Here is a 14,908-nt window from a genome sequence, read left to right as displayed (position 1 = left end):
TAAATAGAAGAGACCTCTCACCTCATTTGGACATCCATCACTCACACATTCTTCTCTCTCTCTTCATCAAACTGGTTCATATATCTCTTGGGAAGCCTCTTTCTCTCTCACACGTGTGGCTAGGAGGACAGATTTTCTGGGGAGAATTACAGGTTGAATTTCAGACTTCAAGTTTTACTGTTGTTTGACAGCAGAAAATTGCAGCAGTCTCCTCTCTCCTTTGATCGAGCTGTTTTGGGCTGAATTTATCCTCCTAATCAGGCCAAGTTTGACCAAGGAAGACCGAGCTGCTTCAAGGAAGAATTGCTGTTGTTTTGACCAGCATTGACTTTCTGGTTACAACTGAAGTTTGACTACAGTTGACTGCAGAATTTGACAGGGCTGATTTGACTTCGTATTGGGCTAATCAATTTGACTTTTCTACTCTCTCTCTGCCAAACTATTGAATAATAATAAAAAGATTTGATCAAAAGGTTTTCCCCACATTGAAGTTTTTCCCTGGCATCCGACAAATACGGTGTTTTCTCGTCTTGGCTTGTCTTCTGCATTTTTTGTTTTATGTTCTATCTGCATTTACTATCAATGTGATTAATGGTTAATGTGATTACTACTGGAAATAATTGGAAATTGTTATTGGGCTGCTAAAGGAACATTGAAGTAAATTGTGCTAAGCATAGAACATACCATCGTTATCTAAAATTAACTAGGCCTCAGTCCTAGAGCAGAAAAGGGAGTTGTTTTGAGGAGGCCAAGTAAACCTTAGGCAAGGTAAGTTGGGCAGGAGGGAGGCCAAGTAGGCCTCAGATCTGGAGCAGGCCAAGAGAGCATTCAAAGAGTGAGCAGGAGGGCAGAGTAGGCCGCATTACCTTAAAGGGAAGGCCGAGCCCTGTGGAAGGGCTGGCACACTAAAGGAAAGGGCCACAGCCCTGTAGACAGACTGAGAGTCTGTAGTGCCTGGCCACAGACCTAAGGAGTAGGCTGCAGCCTTTGAGAGGGAGAACAGCAGCCCGAATTGTTGTCACAGCAAAAGAAAAGGGGGGCCGAGTAAGGGGCCAGACCCCAGTTTCTGAAAGGAGGACAGGCCGAGGCCTGTAGGGAGCTAGCAGCACCCAGTTCAAGGTTTAATACGGCTGAGGATAGCCCAGAAGGATGCCGCAGAAAGAAAAGAGGAAGCCAAGACCCTTAGAAGAGGCTGTGAGGTGTTCTGCAGCAGAGTTTTTCAGACAATTTGAAGGGCTGAGTTTACCCTTGAACTCCAGTGATTGGACCGCTACCGGAGCAGCCAACAGTGAACAGACTGTGGCAGGTACAGTGAGCAGACTGGCAAGGAGACCGGGGAGGATTTCAACAATAAGGGCAAGGGTTTTTCTGTGTAAATTTTCCCTTGTATTTGGCATTTTACTGAGCATTGTCAAAGGGCAATTTTCCCTGGTATGGGAGCCCTGGATTCTTGCTGAAGGACTAGTGAGAATAGTGTTTTGGGCTGAAATTTTGCATTTACTATGCTTGATCTAATTGCTGGTTTTATAAGTTCCACTGTGCAAAATTTGTTTCTGGTTAGGCACATCAGTGTGTTTCAGTTACTGTTACCAGAACTGGTGTGTATGTGTGCACTGAGCCTAATGCCCAAGAGCTTAAAATCTAACATGGTATCAGAGCTTGGTATCTGAAGAGCAATTGGATCAAAGATTACACAGGTGACAGCTCTGAGAAGGCGCTGAAGTGACTGTTTGCTGGTGGCAGCAGTATTGAGGAGCTGTAGCAGATTTGACAGCTAAGGATTTCTGAGTAAGGGTCTAGCAGAGACAGAGAAGATGGTCTCTGGTTTGAGGATTGAGGACAGGTTGGATGGGATATCCAACTACAGAACATGCAAGGAGAGAATCAAGTTGATTCTGAAGGAGAATGATCTATGGGAGTTTGCTGATACCAAGATCAATCCACCCACAAAGGCTGCAGAGCTGGTTCAGCACAACAAGCAGGATGTGAAAACCGGAATTATTATTTTAAATGCAGTGAAGGACCATTTGATGCTGCATCTATCAGGAAAGGACAAAGCATGGGGCATGTGGGAAGCTCTGAAAGCATTATTTCAGAACAAGAATGAACACCGTAAGATGTTGCTAAGAGAGAAACTCATGGAAACCAAGATGACCGGTGCAGACAATGTGGCATCCTATCTAACTGGGATTCAGCAAGGTCGTGATGAGCATGCAGCTATAGGGGAGACTGGCAGATCCAGAGTCCTTGAGAACAGCACTAAACAGCTCCTCAGAGAAATGGAAGCCATTCATCAAAGGAGTGGTGTCACAAGAACATCTCCCAGATTGGAACAGGTTGTGGGATGACTTTATCCAGAAAGAACTTCGGGACAAGGATCTTCAGCAAAGGAACAGTGATAAGATGGCCTTTGCCAATACGGTGAAAAAGTGCAAAGGGAAATCCAGTGATGGTAGCCAGAAGGATATGGGCAAAGTGAAATGCTCTGCTTGCAAACAGTTTGGTCATTATGCCAGCCAATGTCTGAATAAGAAGAGTGGGAAAGGAGCTCAACCTAAGATAGCTGCAATGGCCAAATCCCAGGATGAGTTGGCAAAGATGTTCAAAGAAATATTTCTTCTCTTCTCCCACCTTTCAGAGAGCACTACTTCAAATGGTGCATAGTTCTTAAAAAGTGGGGCATCCAGGCATATGACAGGGACACAAGAAGTGTTTGAAACCATGACTAGATGGGACTCAGATCTGCATGTAAAAATTCAAATTGGTGTGGGATTTAAACATGTTGTGAGAGGAGTTGGGACAGTACCATTCAGGATGGAATCAGGTGATATGATTTGAGTAAAGGATGTGCTATAGCCTATGGGTACCAGTGCTCATATGCAGTATGCTCTCAGTCTCAGCAATTGAGTAGAAGGGGTACGAAGTAGCATTCCGAGAGGGAAAGGCACTTATCAGACCCAAAGGACCTAGCTCAGACCAAGGGGCAGTTCTAGGAGTTAGGGAGAGCAGTCTATATAGATTAGTGGGCAAGCCTATACTGGAGAACAATGAGAAGAAGGTTGAGTCAGGCTTCAGAGGGAGTCAGGATTCAAAAGGAGTCACAGACTCAGAGGGAGCCATGGAGCCAAAAGATTCAAAGGGGGAGTCAGCAGCCCCGGGAAAGTCAGCCTTCAAGCTCAAGAGGAAGAGAGGAGTCTTCCAAAGCCGTCAAGAAGATGTCATGGTACGAGATGGCCATGCAAGATGCTCAAGCGCAAGAAGCTTCGAGTAGCTAGGTGTCTTCGAAGAAGAGTCCAAGTCTTACAACAAGATATGCTTCAGTAGCCAATGATGAGGAGTGGAGTGTAGCTGTGGTAGAGGATCAAGTGTGGGAAGAGCCACTTCCAAGTGGAAGTGTAAGAAGTACCTCCCTCTCTAAAAGGGAGTGTTGATGTTTTGTAGCATCAAGAGGTATTCTCACACATGCCATTGGTGTTGGGCATGTGAGAATAAATTAGAAAGACTCACATTGTGAATTTGCCTGGGAAATCCAATGTGGACGATGTGTGGGGCAATTGGGCTGAGTGATGAGGCTTTGCACCCACAAAACATTCTAATTTAATGTTGAAATTGCTTAGGGGCTTCCCATGAGAAGTTAGGGGCTTCTAAGGAACCCTTTGAAGTTGTATAAGTACAAGAGCAATGAGAAATGTCAAAAAAATAAGTTTGAGAGATTCATTCTTGTGTTGGTGGCAAGAGAACATCTTATAGAGCCAGGCCGAGTAGGCCTCAGTCCTGGAGCAGCAAAGTCAGCTGATTTGAAGAGGCTGAGTAAGCCTTAGGCAAGCCAAGTTGGGCCAGAGGTAGCTGAGTAGGCCTCAGATGCGGAGCAGGCCAAGGGGGCATTCAAAGAGTGAGAGCAGGAGTGCAGAGTAGCCCACAGTACCTTAAAGGCAGGGCCAAGCCCTGTGGAAGGGCTGGCAGACTAAAGGAAAGGGCCACAGCCCTGTGGAAGGGCTGGCAGACTAAAGGAAAGGGCCACAGCCCTGTAGACAGACCGAGGGTCTGTACTGGCTGGCCGCAGCCCGAATCACTGTCACAGAAAAAGAAAAGGGGGGCCGAGTAAGGAGCCAGGCCCCAGTTTCTGAGAGAAGGACAGGCTGAGACCTGTAGGGTGCTAGCAGCACCCAGTTCAAGGGTGAATAGTGCTGACTCCTGACTATAGCCCAGAATGAGGCCCCGGCAAGAGAACGGGAAGCTGAGGCCTGTAGAAGAAGCTGTGAGGTGTTTTGCAGCAGAGTTATTGGGACAATTTGAAGGGCTGAGTTTGCCCTTGATTTCCAGTGATTGAACAGCTACAGGAGCAGCCAACAGTGAGCAGACTTTGACAAGGAGTCTGAGGCGGATTTCAACAGTAAGGACAAGGGTTTTTCTGTAAGTTTTCCCTTTTATTTGGAATTTTACTGAGCATTGTAAAAGGGTCATTTTTCCTGGCATGGGAGCCCTAGATTCTTGTTGAAGGACCAATGAGAATTTTGTTTTGGTGCTGAAATTTTGTGTTTACTGTGCATGATCTAATTGCTGGTTTTATAATTTCTGCCGTGCAAAAATTGTTTCTGATTAGGCACATCAGTGTGTTTCAGTTAGTTAGATGGGTTAAAGTTAATTTGAGACTGTCACCAGATCTGGCGTGTGTGTGCGGGCACTGAACCTAGTGCCAACGTTCCTAAAATCTAACAGCTCAGTCATGTGCAAGCAAATCCAAAATGCTAGTGGTGTTTACTGAAAACCAGAGTTGCAATGACAGACCAATGTCATAAATGTAACTATACAGTCCACACCAAAAACAAGCTAACAACCTAAATAAAATAAAACCCACAGGTATGTAAAGAATAAAATTATATTCCGTAACTCTCTACTCATGCTCATTGGTGGTATTTGTTTCCCCAATGCATATTAAGTGCAACATTATTAGACACCTTATTAACGGTTCAAGGAGGATGTGCATTAAGATAATCTGGGAAATGTGTAAAGCGACGGACTCAAAAATGACTGACTGTTGCCCTATTGCCCAGATACCAAAAACTCAAGAGAGTAAAACCGTGTCCACATCTTTTGCCTGACTTACAGCTAAAAAAGAAAGTACATAGAGATATCAGAAAGCTAAAAGGAAAGATTTGTCGCCATCAACTCAATCTCCACACCATCTGCAAATTCATGCAGTCCTACCGAGCCTACTGGAAGTTGGAGAGCTTCCTTCGATGGACCATCCACTTCTATGTTGAGCTCACGTAAAATATGACAGAAACGGATTTGCTGAGACGAATTCTGAACAGCCCTGATGTCTGATAATAAAGTGTCCAGGCCAATTATGTTCACTTGTCGTAGCCCTAGCGACGCTTGAAAAAAATTGATGGGACCCATTTATCAGGACTGCAAAGGAGGATGATTGAACACAACCCATAATCCAATTGATCATATGCAAATCAAACACCAACTAGATAAAAAAATGATGCAAGAACATCCAATTCACTCTGTCATTTGCCTTTGAGAGATCCAACTCTGTGGATGGCAAAGTGTTTCATTTATTGTACCTTAGCACTAAGTTGATGTAGTTGCCTAGCCACCAGTAATATTTTTGGCCTACATGTCATTAATGATTGACTTTTGACTTATTGATGTATTTGTGGTCTATCATAATTAATAAGCCTTCAAGCCACCCAAAGATGCTCCTTTCAAAGGGGATTTCTTTTTTTAGAAAAGCAAAACACACACACACACACATTTGTATATATCATCCATTCAATCTCCCCTGAACAGATGAGAGGAACATTATCCTTTCTACCCAATTTCAATTCTGTTGTAGCGGCTACAACCACCCTTCAAAATTTTGCCTATGCTTTGAATTTAGAGCCTTCCTTCTTATACACAAGAGCTCATCTTGCACTAATCCAAGTATTCATGCTTCGACTAAGACTTATCCTTTTCATTTGTGCTTATGCTTGCTTGTTTTCACCCAACTTATATTTCTAAGTCACAAGTTGATCTCCCAACTTGGTCTCACAGAAATTCGGGGCTTGCCTCCCATTATTGCGCAATCCTTGAGGGCAAGCAGCCTTGATGATAGGAATTGCACAATCCTAACTGACAATCAGCCTTGAGCTCAAAAACTGTGCAATCATGGAAGGTAGCCCAGCACTGAGTCCAGAAACTACGAAAACTCTCACTAAGCTTAGAAACTACGCAGTGCACTAAGCCAGAAAGTTGCCCAGTTCCCCATAACTGCGCAATCTTTCCCAACAGTGTGCATGGCAAGTTTCCCCAAAAAAGGCAAAAAAGCAAAAACATCCCTAAAAATAGGGATCTATTTTTAGTGTCCCAAAGGAGGCACTTGCGCTATTTTTAGAAACTTCAGTCAAGTGTCGTTTTTTCCTTGATTTTAGGCATGCGCGTCATAAACCCTAATTCGCCCAAATCTATTTAATCGACACTTCTAGAGCTCATTTGCACATTCGATCTTGGAGCTCTAGCATTCCCGAGGAGATCAAGGAACCTTCGGTGCGATCGTCGTCACTTTTCTCGATGAGTTTTGTTTTTGTCGTCTTTTGCCGCATTCTCTGGCGTTTTTTGTCGTTTTGCTTGTGTGAGTGTTGTTTCACTTATTTCTCTTCATGATTGCTAGTGTTTTAACTTGTAGAAGTGTTGTTTTAAGTTTTAGATTATCTTTCGCAAGTGTCGCATTAGTTTTCCTGTTTTTGCACCTATGGTCGTCGTTGCGGCAACTCCCCTCACATACTTGATTTTCCTTCCGTAACATTAATTGTTACACTTGATTCACATGGATTTATTCATACTTACTCAAATTTGCACTCAAGCTCACACTATCTCTTAGATCTACTCGTTTTCCACACATCCCTTGGGAAGATCTACACTTCCCTTGGCTAGTTTTCACTTTGCCTAGCTGGGCACTGTGCAATCCTAAGGCTCAAGCAACAAGCTTGGCCTCTAGAAAAGCGCAGTGCACAATCCAAGTTGGATCCAACTACATATTGTGCACTTCCAAGAGCCAGCCTGTTATCCTGGCCACTGAGACTGCGCAATGCGCAGCCTCTCCCAAACTAAACTACGCATTGCGCAGTTTCAAGCCACAAGCTTCGACCTTGGCTGTTGGGATTGTGGAATGCGCAGCTCCCACAAGCAGCCAATCCCTCTTGCCGATGAGAATTGCACAATCATCCCCATCAGATGCCCGATTTGCTGCTTGAACTTGCCTTGAAAGTAGATTTGCTTAACACTGATATTTGCTTGCCATGAAAGTCTTTTTTGTCCCACAGATACAACAGTTGTTGAGCACCTCTCAGCAATCACTGTTACCATGGCACTTAAGAGAGTTGTTTCAAAAAAACCACTGAAAGCAGTTGAGCAAGCGTCGGTAGATTTGCCGTGTATGCAGATACTTAGTTGTTTATAGAAAATGGATCATCACTAACATGGCAGCAAGTTAAAGATGCTTTTGTAAAGGACTTTGAGGTAGACTTAAAGGACCGGCGGGTGTATCTCAACATCCGGCAATCAAAATTATACAAGGTTGCATGCAGGTATCCAACCTTCCCGTGTGCAGATGTCATCAGCTGGATTGTCTCACAGATTGATAAGAAGACCATGACATTGAACAGTGTCAGCAGACAGAAGCTTGCCACCTTCCGGGAAGAAGACTATCAACGCATGTATCACTTGCCCGAGCCAGTAGAGCACATGGACTCACTTTTCTATGACACTCATAGCTATGTGAACACAAGAGACATTAACAAAAGTTGGACGAAGGAGCCATCGAAGTTTCTACAGACACCCACCCATGTCTACAAGACAAAGTCTTTCAGGAAGGCCTACCAGCTCTTGGTTATCTTCGCTTACAGGATCCATGGTCAGCAGCGCACAGAAACCTTTCCTGAAGGGTGGCAGTCTTATTGGACCAAGTGGTGAACGAAGGGAAGTCATTCAACTGGTCAGATTTGTTGGCTCGACAGCGGAAAGCCCATGTAGCACAGGCTCGGAATCATCCTGAGAGCGAGAAAGCAAAGTTCTATATGTTTGCATACTTACTGGATGCAATATGTGCACAACAGCAGTTCCCTAGCATGAACTGGACATGGACACCATGAGACCCTGTCGTGCACATCTATTGCAAGTTGCTTCGGATTGAAGTTATCAAGGAGTAATGGCACAGCTAACTAACCACTTCAACATCCCGTAGTACAAACTCATCTTTGAAGAAGATCCACCTTGCATGTCACGAGAAGCAATGGAAGCGATAGTAGACATCGCAGATTGGTATGTCTCACCAAGTGGCACCTTCATTAGAGTGTTTGGCAGAGAGAAGCCTCTGCATGTTTTACCAAGGTATGGCACCGACAAACTTATCATGCAAGAAGTGTTGTATCATCTCGACACAAGGTTGTCAACAACGGTGCACAGGAAGAAGAAAACACCATGGCCCACTCTTCCTTTGCAGACTAGATTATACGAGATAAAGAACTTGAAATTCGCAGGTGCCAAGGGCAAGGAGATAGTGAGGTTTGAATTCAGTACTCGGGACTTTAATTCGTATGATCCCGGTGGTATTTCTAAAGACCACTGTGCGAGAGTTTACTTTCTGTGGATCAGTGGGGCATTCCATTGGCCAGAGAATGATCCATGGAGGTATTGCTACAATGCCTCCAGACTCCATAAGCCAATCAGTCTAACAGGGACTTCACAGGCTGCTCCACAGACGGCAGCAACTCCAGAAGCAAAAGCAGCAAAAGGTAGCAATCCCGTGCGGGACAAGGGAAAGAGGAAGATTGTTGACAATCCAGAGGGAGAACAAAGCTACAAGATGAAAGCATATCCTATTATCATGAAAGCAGCTTTGGCAACAAAAGCAAAGAAAAAGCAAAAGATAAAGAGCGCAGAGCAGAGGAAGAGAGAAAAGCAGAGGTGGCAGGAAGCAGAACTAAAGATGTAGGAGACAGAGCAAAAGTTGAAGGAAGAACAAGAGTTGAGGAAGAGAGACCAAGAAGAGAAGTGGAAGCAAGAGGAAGAACAAAGGCAAGGCACAGTGACAGAGGAAACAGTGTCGATACAAATTGAAGAGCAGGAATAGCACCAGCCGACAACTGAGGAGGAAGGTGAACAAATGCAAGATCAGGAGCTTGCTCAACAAATTGAGCAATTGATTGAAGTGACAGACATCGAAATGGAACAGGAGCCGCAGAATGAAGATGTTGATCTGATGTTGAGCACACCACAAGTCATCCTTAATCTCCACCACCTCCAACAGTAGAGCCAGCCCTGAGCGAGGAAGGGGGTGTTGTTTCCCTGGATGATGATCCGATAATGGATGTGTACAATCTATCATTCGATGAGTTCCAAAGGAGGATTGTAAAAGCACGGAGAAAGCATTTTTGGATGATCACACATCACCTGATTCGTTAGAGAAAGGGTGATAGTGTCAGACACCAAGAAGCATCCAAATTCCATTGTCAAAGCCAACTTGGCCTATGCAGGAGCAACAACATCAACTGTTCAGTATTTGACGATTAAGAATGAGCAAATGGCACAAAACTTGCAGCCTATCAAGCAAGAGGCAAAACAACTCCGCGCAGCAGCGATAATTGTTGAAGTATCAACACTTGGAGAAACAGTGTGGAAGCGCTACGAGGGGTTTGTCACTATACATAAAGCAATTGTCTATTTGCATGGCTTATAGCAGCAAAGCAAAGATTTTGTTAAAACTCTCAAGAACATACAAGCTGCCATTGCCTATGTGCAAAAGTGGACAATGCGATACAACGGGGCACCGCTTGACTTAGTAAAGAAAATGAAGCTACAGGCAGAGCTGGAGAAAGCAAAAGTTCGAATGTTTATTCAAAAAAACAAGCAGCTCGCCTCATTCATTGGTAGCATCCAAGCCTCATATGTACGATTGTTCAATAGTTTGGATGTCTTGGTGAGAACACACCAGATCCCATTAGTCGGTTCACTTACCAAAGCCAAAGCCAAAGCCAAACCCAAGAACCAAATCCGACAAGAGATCAAAGAGTACTTGGAGCAGCTGAGATAGAGTGCCACCGGGGAAGACTTGGAGTTGAACAAACAGAACATGCAGAATTACATCAGTGGTCATGTCCAAGTCAAAACAATGTTGCTCATGCTTCAAAACGAACTTGAAATGGGTTCCAAGACATTGTACTCGGATGCTATGGAGGCCAAAGTACGCTTCCAGCCAGACTCCATCACGCAGTTTGGGGACATCATCACACAGTATCAAGCTTGACACCAATATCATATATGTGACCGAGAAGCAGCAAGTGGAGGTTGTTGAGCTAGACTTCTCCCAAACTCAAGCATCATAGTGTTGTCTTGTTATGCTATCAAGTTGTCTCTACCCTATTTTGTTTCATATGGTAAGTGTAAAATGTAATATTATTTGTAATTATGTTGTAAGTGAAATTCCAAGTGTCAATCTTGGAATATGAAGAGTCATCATGTAATGTAATGAGTCGTTTTTGTAAAGAAGTTGAAGAGTCATGAGGGTAGTACAAAGGTCACAAAGGGGAGTTGAAGAGTCACCCACTCTTGTTATAAATAGAACCTCATAACTCACGTAAAGGGATTTTGGCAGCCAAGATTTTGGCTAGGATTATGCTTAGAAGGAGCTTGGGAGTATTGTGAAGAGCTTTGGCTTCTTCATAGCGTAAAGCGAGGATACTTCTTTGGAGGAGCTGGTGTTCTTGACTTTAATGTTCCACTATTGGGGCTAGTGGTCATCAATGGTGTATGTATGAATAGAACTTTCACTTATAATTATAAAATCAAAGCCAGCACGCTTTCATGCATATGTTGTGAATATAGTAGGACTATTCTTATTGTATTTGCAATGTATGTTATTTAACTTACGCTTATGCTTATGAACTATTTCGTTGCATTTGTATGAATCTTGTTGAATGCATGTTGTTGTATTAACTCATCACTTTAACTTGTGGACTATTTTGCATCTTAGCTTGTGATGTCATTACGCTCGTGTGTTCCTTTCAAGCTACATACTATTACAGGCTTCCAAGGGGCGCACTTCATTTTCCCTTCGTGTGTTGGAACCTTCATGCATCACACTTGACTCTCCGCAGGGTCACACACTTGCTCTCACCCAAAGTTATCATACTTCACTCTACGCATTTTCGCAGTCAAGGCATAACATTACCACCCACTATTGGGACTCCTACTCCAAACGGTGTGAGGTCTAGTTGGGACTTCCTCTCGGGGATATCCCCTAAATGTTGGCGGGTCCAACACATCAACAAATTCCTACAAGTGACATGTTGCGCTCTTAATAAGTATTCTTTTGTAATAGGCTCGAGCCATGTGTTGACAAAGCTTAGACCTTCTAAAATATCCGATTTATCCTTACCCTATGTGCCATCCTCAAGATGAGGGAAGTGCCTAGAGGGATTCCTCATGATGTGTATTTCATTATTCAATAAATAAATGTGTGCATGTATATATGTATTTGTATGTATGTGTGTGTGTATAGAGAGAGAGATGTGTGTGTATATATATATGCACACACACACACACAAATAGAGAGAGATGTGTATGTGTTTGTGTGTGTATATATGAATATGTGTGTGTATTGTCAATTGGCTCTCTTAGGTGGTTGGGACTTGGGAGGAATGATTGGTATCCTTTCCACCCAAGTTCAATTCTCGCAAGTGATATGATGAGTTTTGTTGTAATGACATGTATATTCCTCATATGGAATATAAAGATATTTTTCATGTGTGTGTGTGCATAAAATCCAAACTCATCCACTACAAAATTCAATAATACATAGATATAAGATCCTGCCCTTCCAAGATGTTGAAAAACCACTCATTTATTATACTATCTAGTTATTTCCTACAACGTAGCTTTTATATAATACATGTACTAATAGGGCCAAACCTTTATTTAAAACAAAGAGGTGAACTAATGGATTTTACTGTTAAGTCTTCTAAAGTGACAAATTTAAATCAGTACTCCATCAAGGTTGAAATTTGAGTAGTAACAATACCCATCATAGCAAACTTTACTTTAACTTGCACTTTGCTATTTCTCTTAAACAAACAAATTTTATAGATATCTACACATTAAAAATCATATGTATATATGTGGTAATTACACTATATTTCATGAATCATTCAATATATGAATGTACTTCTCTAAGCCATGCAGTCATTATAATGTAAACAACATTACACCTCCATAGATTTATTTATATTCTAACTTTCTGAAGAATATATTTCAACATTTTCAATCTCTATTTTTAAGGCATATATAGTTGAAAAGTACGTATTTCAACATGGTGAAGTTGGCAGGTAGCAGTTGCCTTCTGCATGAAGGTCAACAACACACTGCCTCTCTGGGCAAAACATAACACAAAATTTAAAATTCCTTTCAAGATGAACACATGATTGCCTGCAGAAAATATAGAGGGCAAAGGATTATTTTCATATCCCCATACCCTGGAATAAGCAATTAGTGGCACTGCGCACAAAGTATTAAATGTACACCATTCTGTACATAAATCTATCCCTACACCTTAATACTGCTAATGCAAAGGACTTGAATCCTTGCTGCCAATTGATTTGAATATATTCTGAAATATACATTATCTACACGCACTCTTGAGTATGTCACAAGAGCCGCCAAAATTAGTCTCGCTTGCCTCTGCCGTTACAAGCATAGACCAGTCAGATTCCTTTAACTGTTTGCATTGTATTAAAATCTAGCAATAGTCCATGAATGACTCTTTCATAGATGTACAATAAAAATAAATATTTAACCAAAAAACGGAGGATGATGATGAGATTTTTTTTCTTTTGACAAGATGTTCCTACTATTATTATCTTGTGGCAAGCATAGCAAGTTTATAAGACTGTAGAAAGATCCCTTCTGTTGAAAGGCGGTAAAAGGGATATCTAGTCCACCAAATTCACCTGAGACTTGCAACCGACAAAACTGCAAGAAATGGCCCACTTGCCCTGGTGAGATAACCCACAACGGACAAAACGTGCCCCTGGGAAATTTCAAATGGGAATTGACTCTAAAAATAGCCAAAAGATCACCAGCAGAATACTAAAAAGTACTGTACCAGAGATCCAATTGAACATAATCATCAGTATGTATCAGCAATAATAATATGCATAAATCATCAGCCCTGACGGCCACCCGAAAAATCGTCCACACATATCGATGAAGCTTAACAAAAAAAAACACGAGGATGTGAATCCAACCCAAGCGTGACAAAAAAAGCCCGAAACACGAAGTGAATAAACCTAAAAACCCTCGAAAAAAGTAAAAAACCTGATCGCATCCATAACTTTGAACAAACCCCAATCCCAAGCCAATAGTAGGTACTATTGTCGGTTCAAAGGGTTTTTAGGTTCTGATATTATTTGAAAGATTTAAACTCTCGTACAGAAAAGATATAGGCAAAACTTACCGTCTTGAAGAGCAATGTTGGAGTTTTGGGTGTCGATGGTGTAAAGAATGCCCTCATAACGTATTTCGCTCTTTGATGTCAAGCTGATGAGACTGCCAATGTATGAATCTGCTGTCGTGCCGGTGGCAGAACCACCATTACCACTCCCACTACCGCTACTGCTGCTCGGCTCCCCCATTTCTTCTGCGTCGTTGTCTGCACTGATGATATTATCGTTTGCTCTACTTTGCTTTCAGATCTAACTTGGGCCTTATGCTTATATATCTTCCACACAAATTTGAAGTTTGCTCTAAATTCCTATTCAGTTGACCCTTGGGATAACATTTGTGACAAGGCGCTCACTCTGTTTTTTGTTCGTTCATATTCCCCTTTAAATACATCAAGGGGGTCGAGTTCTGTCCCTTTAGAAGATGCTACAAGCTTTACTTCAATGGGTCGATTATTTCAAAGCTTTACATTGGTTTTGGGTTTTTTCTTTATGGATTGTTTTATGGAATTTTTTAAAGTTATTTTATTCTTTCTTTTTCCTTTTTCTGACTTGTTATGAAAAAAAAAAAATTAAGTACCATTTGCCTCAGAAGTGTCAATTCTTATTTTGAAAAGTTAATTAGGTAAAATCAAATAAGAGTATATTTAATGTGAAGCAGTTGTTTGAAAATGTTAATTGGTTTTTTTTAATAATTAGAGTATATTTAATTATGTGAAGCTTCTCAATTGTTTGGAAGAGTAGTAATCATGTAATAATGCTTTTATATATATATATAAATAAAGATATAGAGAATTCATTAAATGGATCATTTGAATCTGAGAGATTTTTAGTTTCACTTGATTTGTGGGTAAGAAAATGTTATTGTATGTGTATTTTAGTTTTATAAATGGGGAATTGATTATGGATTCAATAATTTGAAATCTTTAACCTTGATAATTGATTTATTTATGAGCTTTGATTTCATCAATACATTGTTAAATTTTATTTTTTTTAATTTGTATATGTGAAACCTAAATTACAAGTTCAATCATATTGATCTAGTGTCTTGGTTGGTTCTTCTTTTAGTTGAAGTCTTGATTTTTACTAACAATGGATCTAAAATTTAACCTTTTCTACATGCATCTAGAGAAAGCCTAACAACAAATTAACCTAGAATTTACTAGTGGGCAATTAAAGTGATTCACTAATTATTCTTTAAATGATAAGTAAGTTACACAAAAAATGATATGTGAGTTAAATATGGGTAGTAGCTCTACAATGGCTTTAAGGGTTTGAGTTGGTTGCATGCACACCTTCCTTGTCCATATCACATTTAACATCTCATATTTATTCATTAAATTTCACCCTAGTTAACCCTTTATAGTCATCAATGTTGAATGTGAGGTTAGAAGGAGACTTAAATGGGCTTCATCTGCTTAATA

General features: G+C 41.4%; 1 protein-coding gene across 2 annotated transcripts in view; it reads right to left on the bottom strand.

Annotated features, from left to right (window-relative positions):
• LOC149206249 (protein decapping 5-like) overlaps nucleotides 1-13,896 on the bottom strand; it is an 84,621-nt gene extending 70,725 nt beyond the window's left edge. The window contains exon 1 of one of the 2 annotated variants that reach the window (XM_089395372.1): nucleotides 13,499-13,896. In XM_089395372.1, the coding sequence (XP_089251498.1) occupies nucleotides 13,499-13,676 (178 nt within the window). In that variant the 5' untranslated portion in view covers nucleotides 13,677-13,896. The remainder of the gene's footprint in view (nucleotides 1-13,498) is intronic. The other variant, XM_089395371.1, reaches the window with a different exon arrangement.
• Nucleotides 13,897-14,908: the final 1,012 nt, after the last annotated feature.

Source organism: Pinus tabuliformis, chromosome 1_2 (genome assembly GCF_031772625.1).
Source record: "Pinus tabuliformis cultivar Carrire ecotype Pingquan chromosome 1_2, CPIR1, whole genome shotgun sequence".
In the NCBI taxonomy this organism is placed as follows: Eukaryota; Viridiplantae; Streptophyta; class Pinopsida; order Pinales; family Pinaceae; genus Pinus; species Pinus tabuliformis.
Note: the sequence above shows the minus strand (reverse complement) of the source record. Positions and strands in the feature narration are given on the sequence as shown.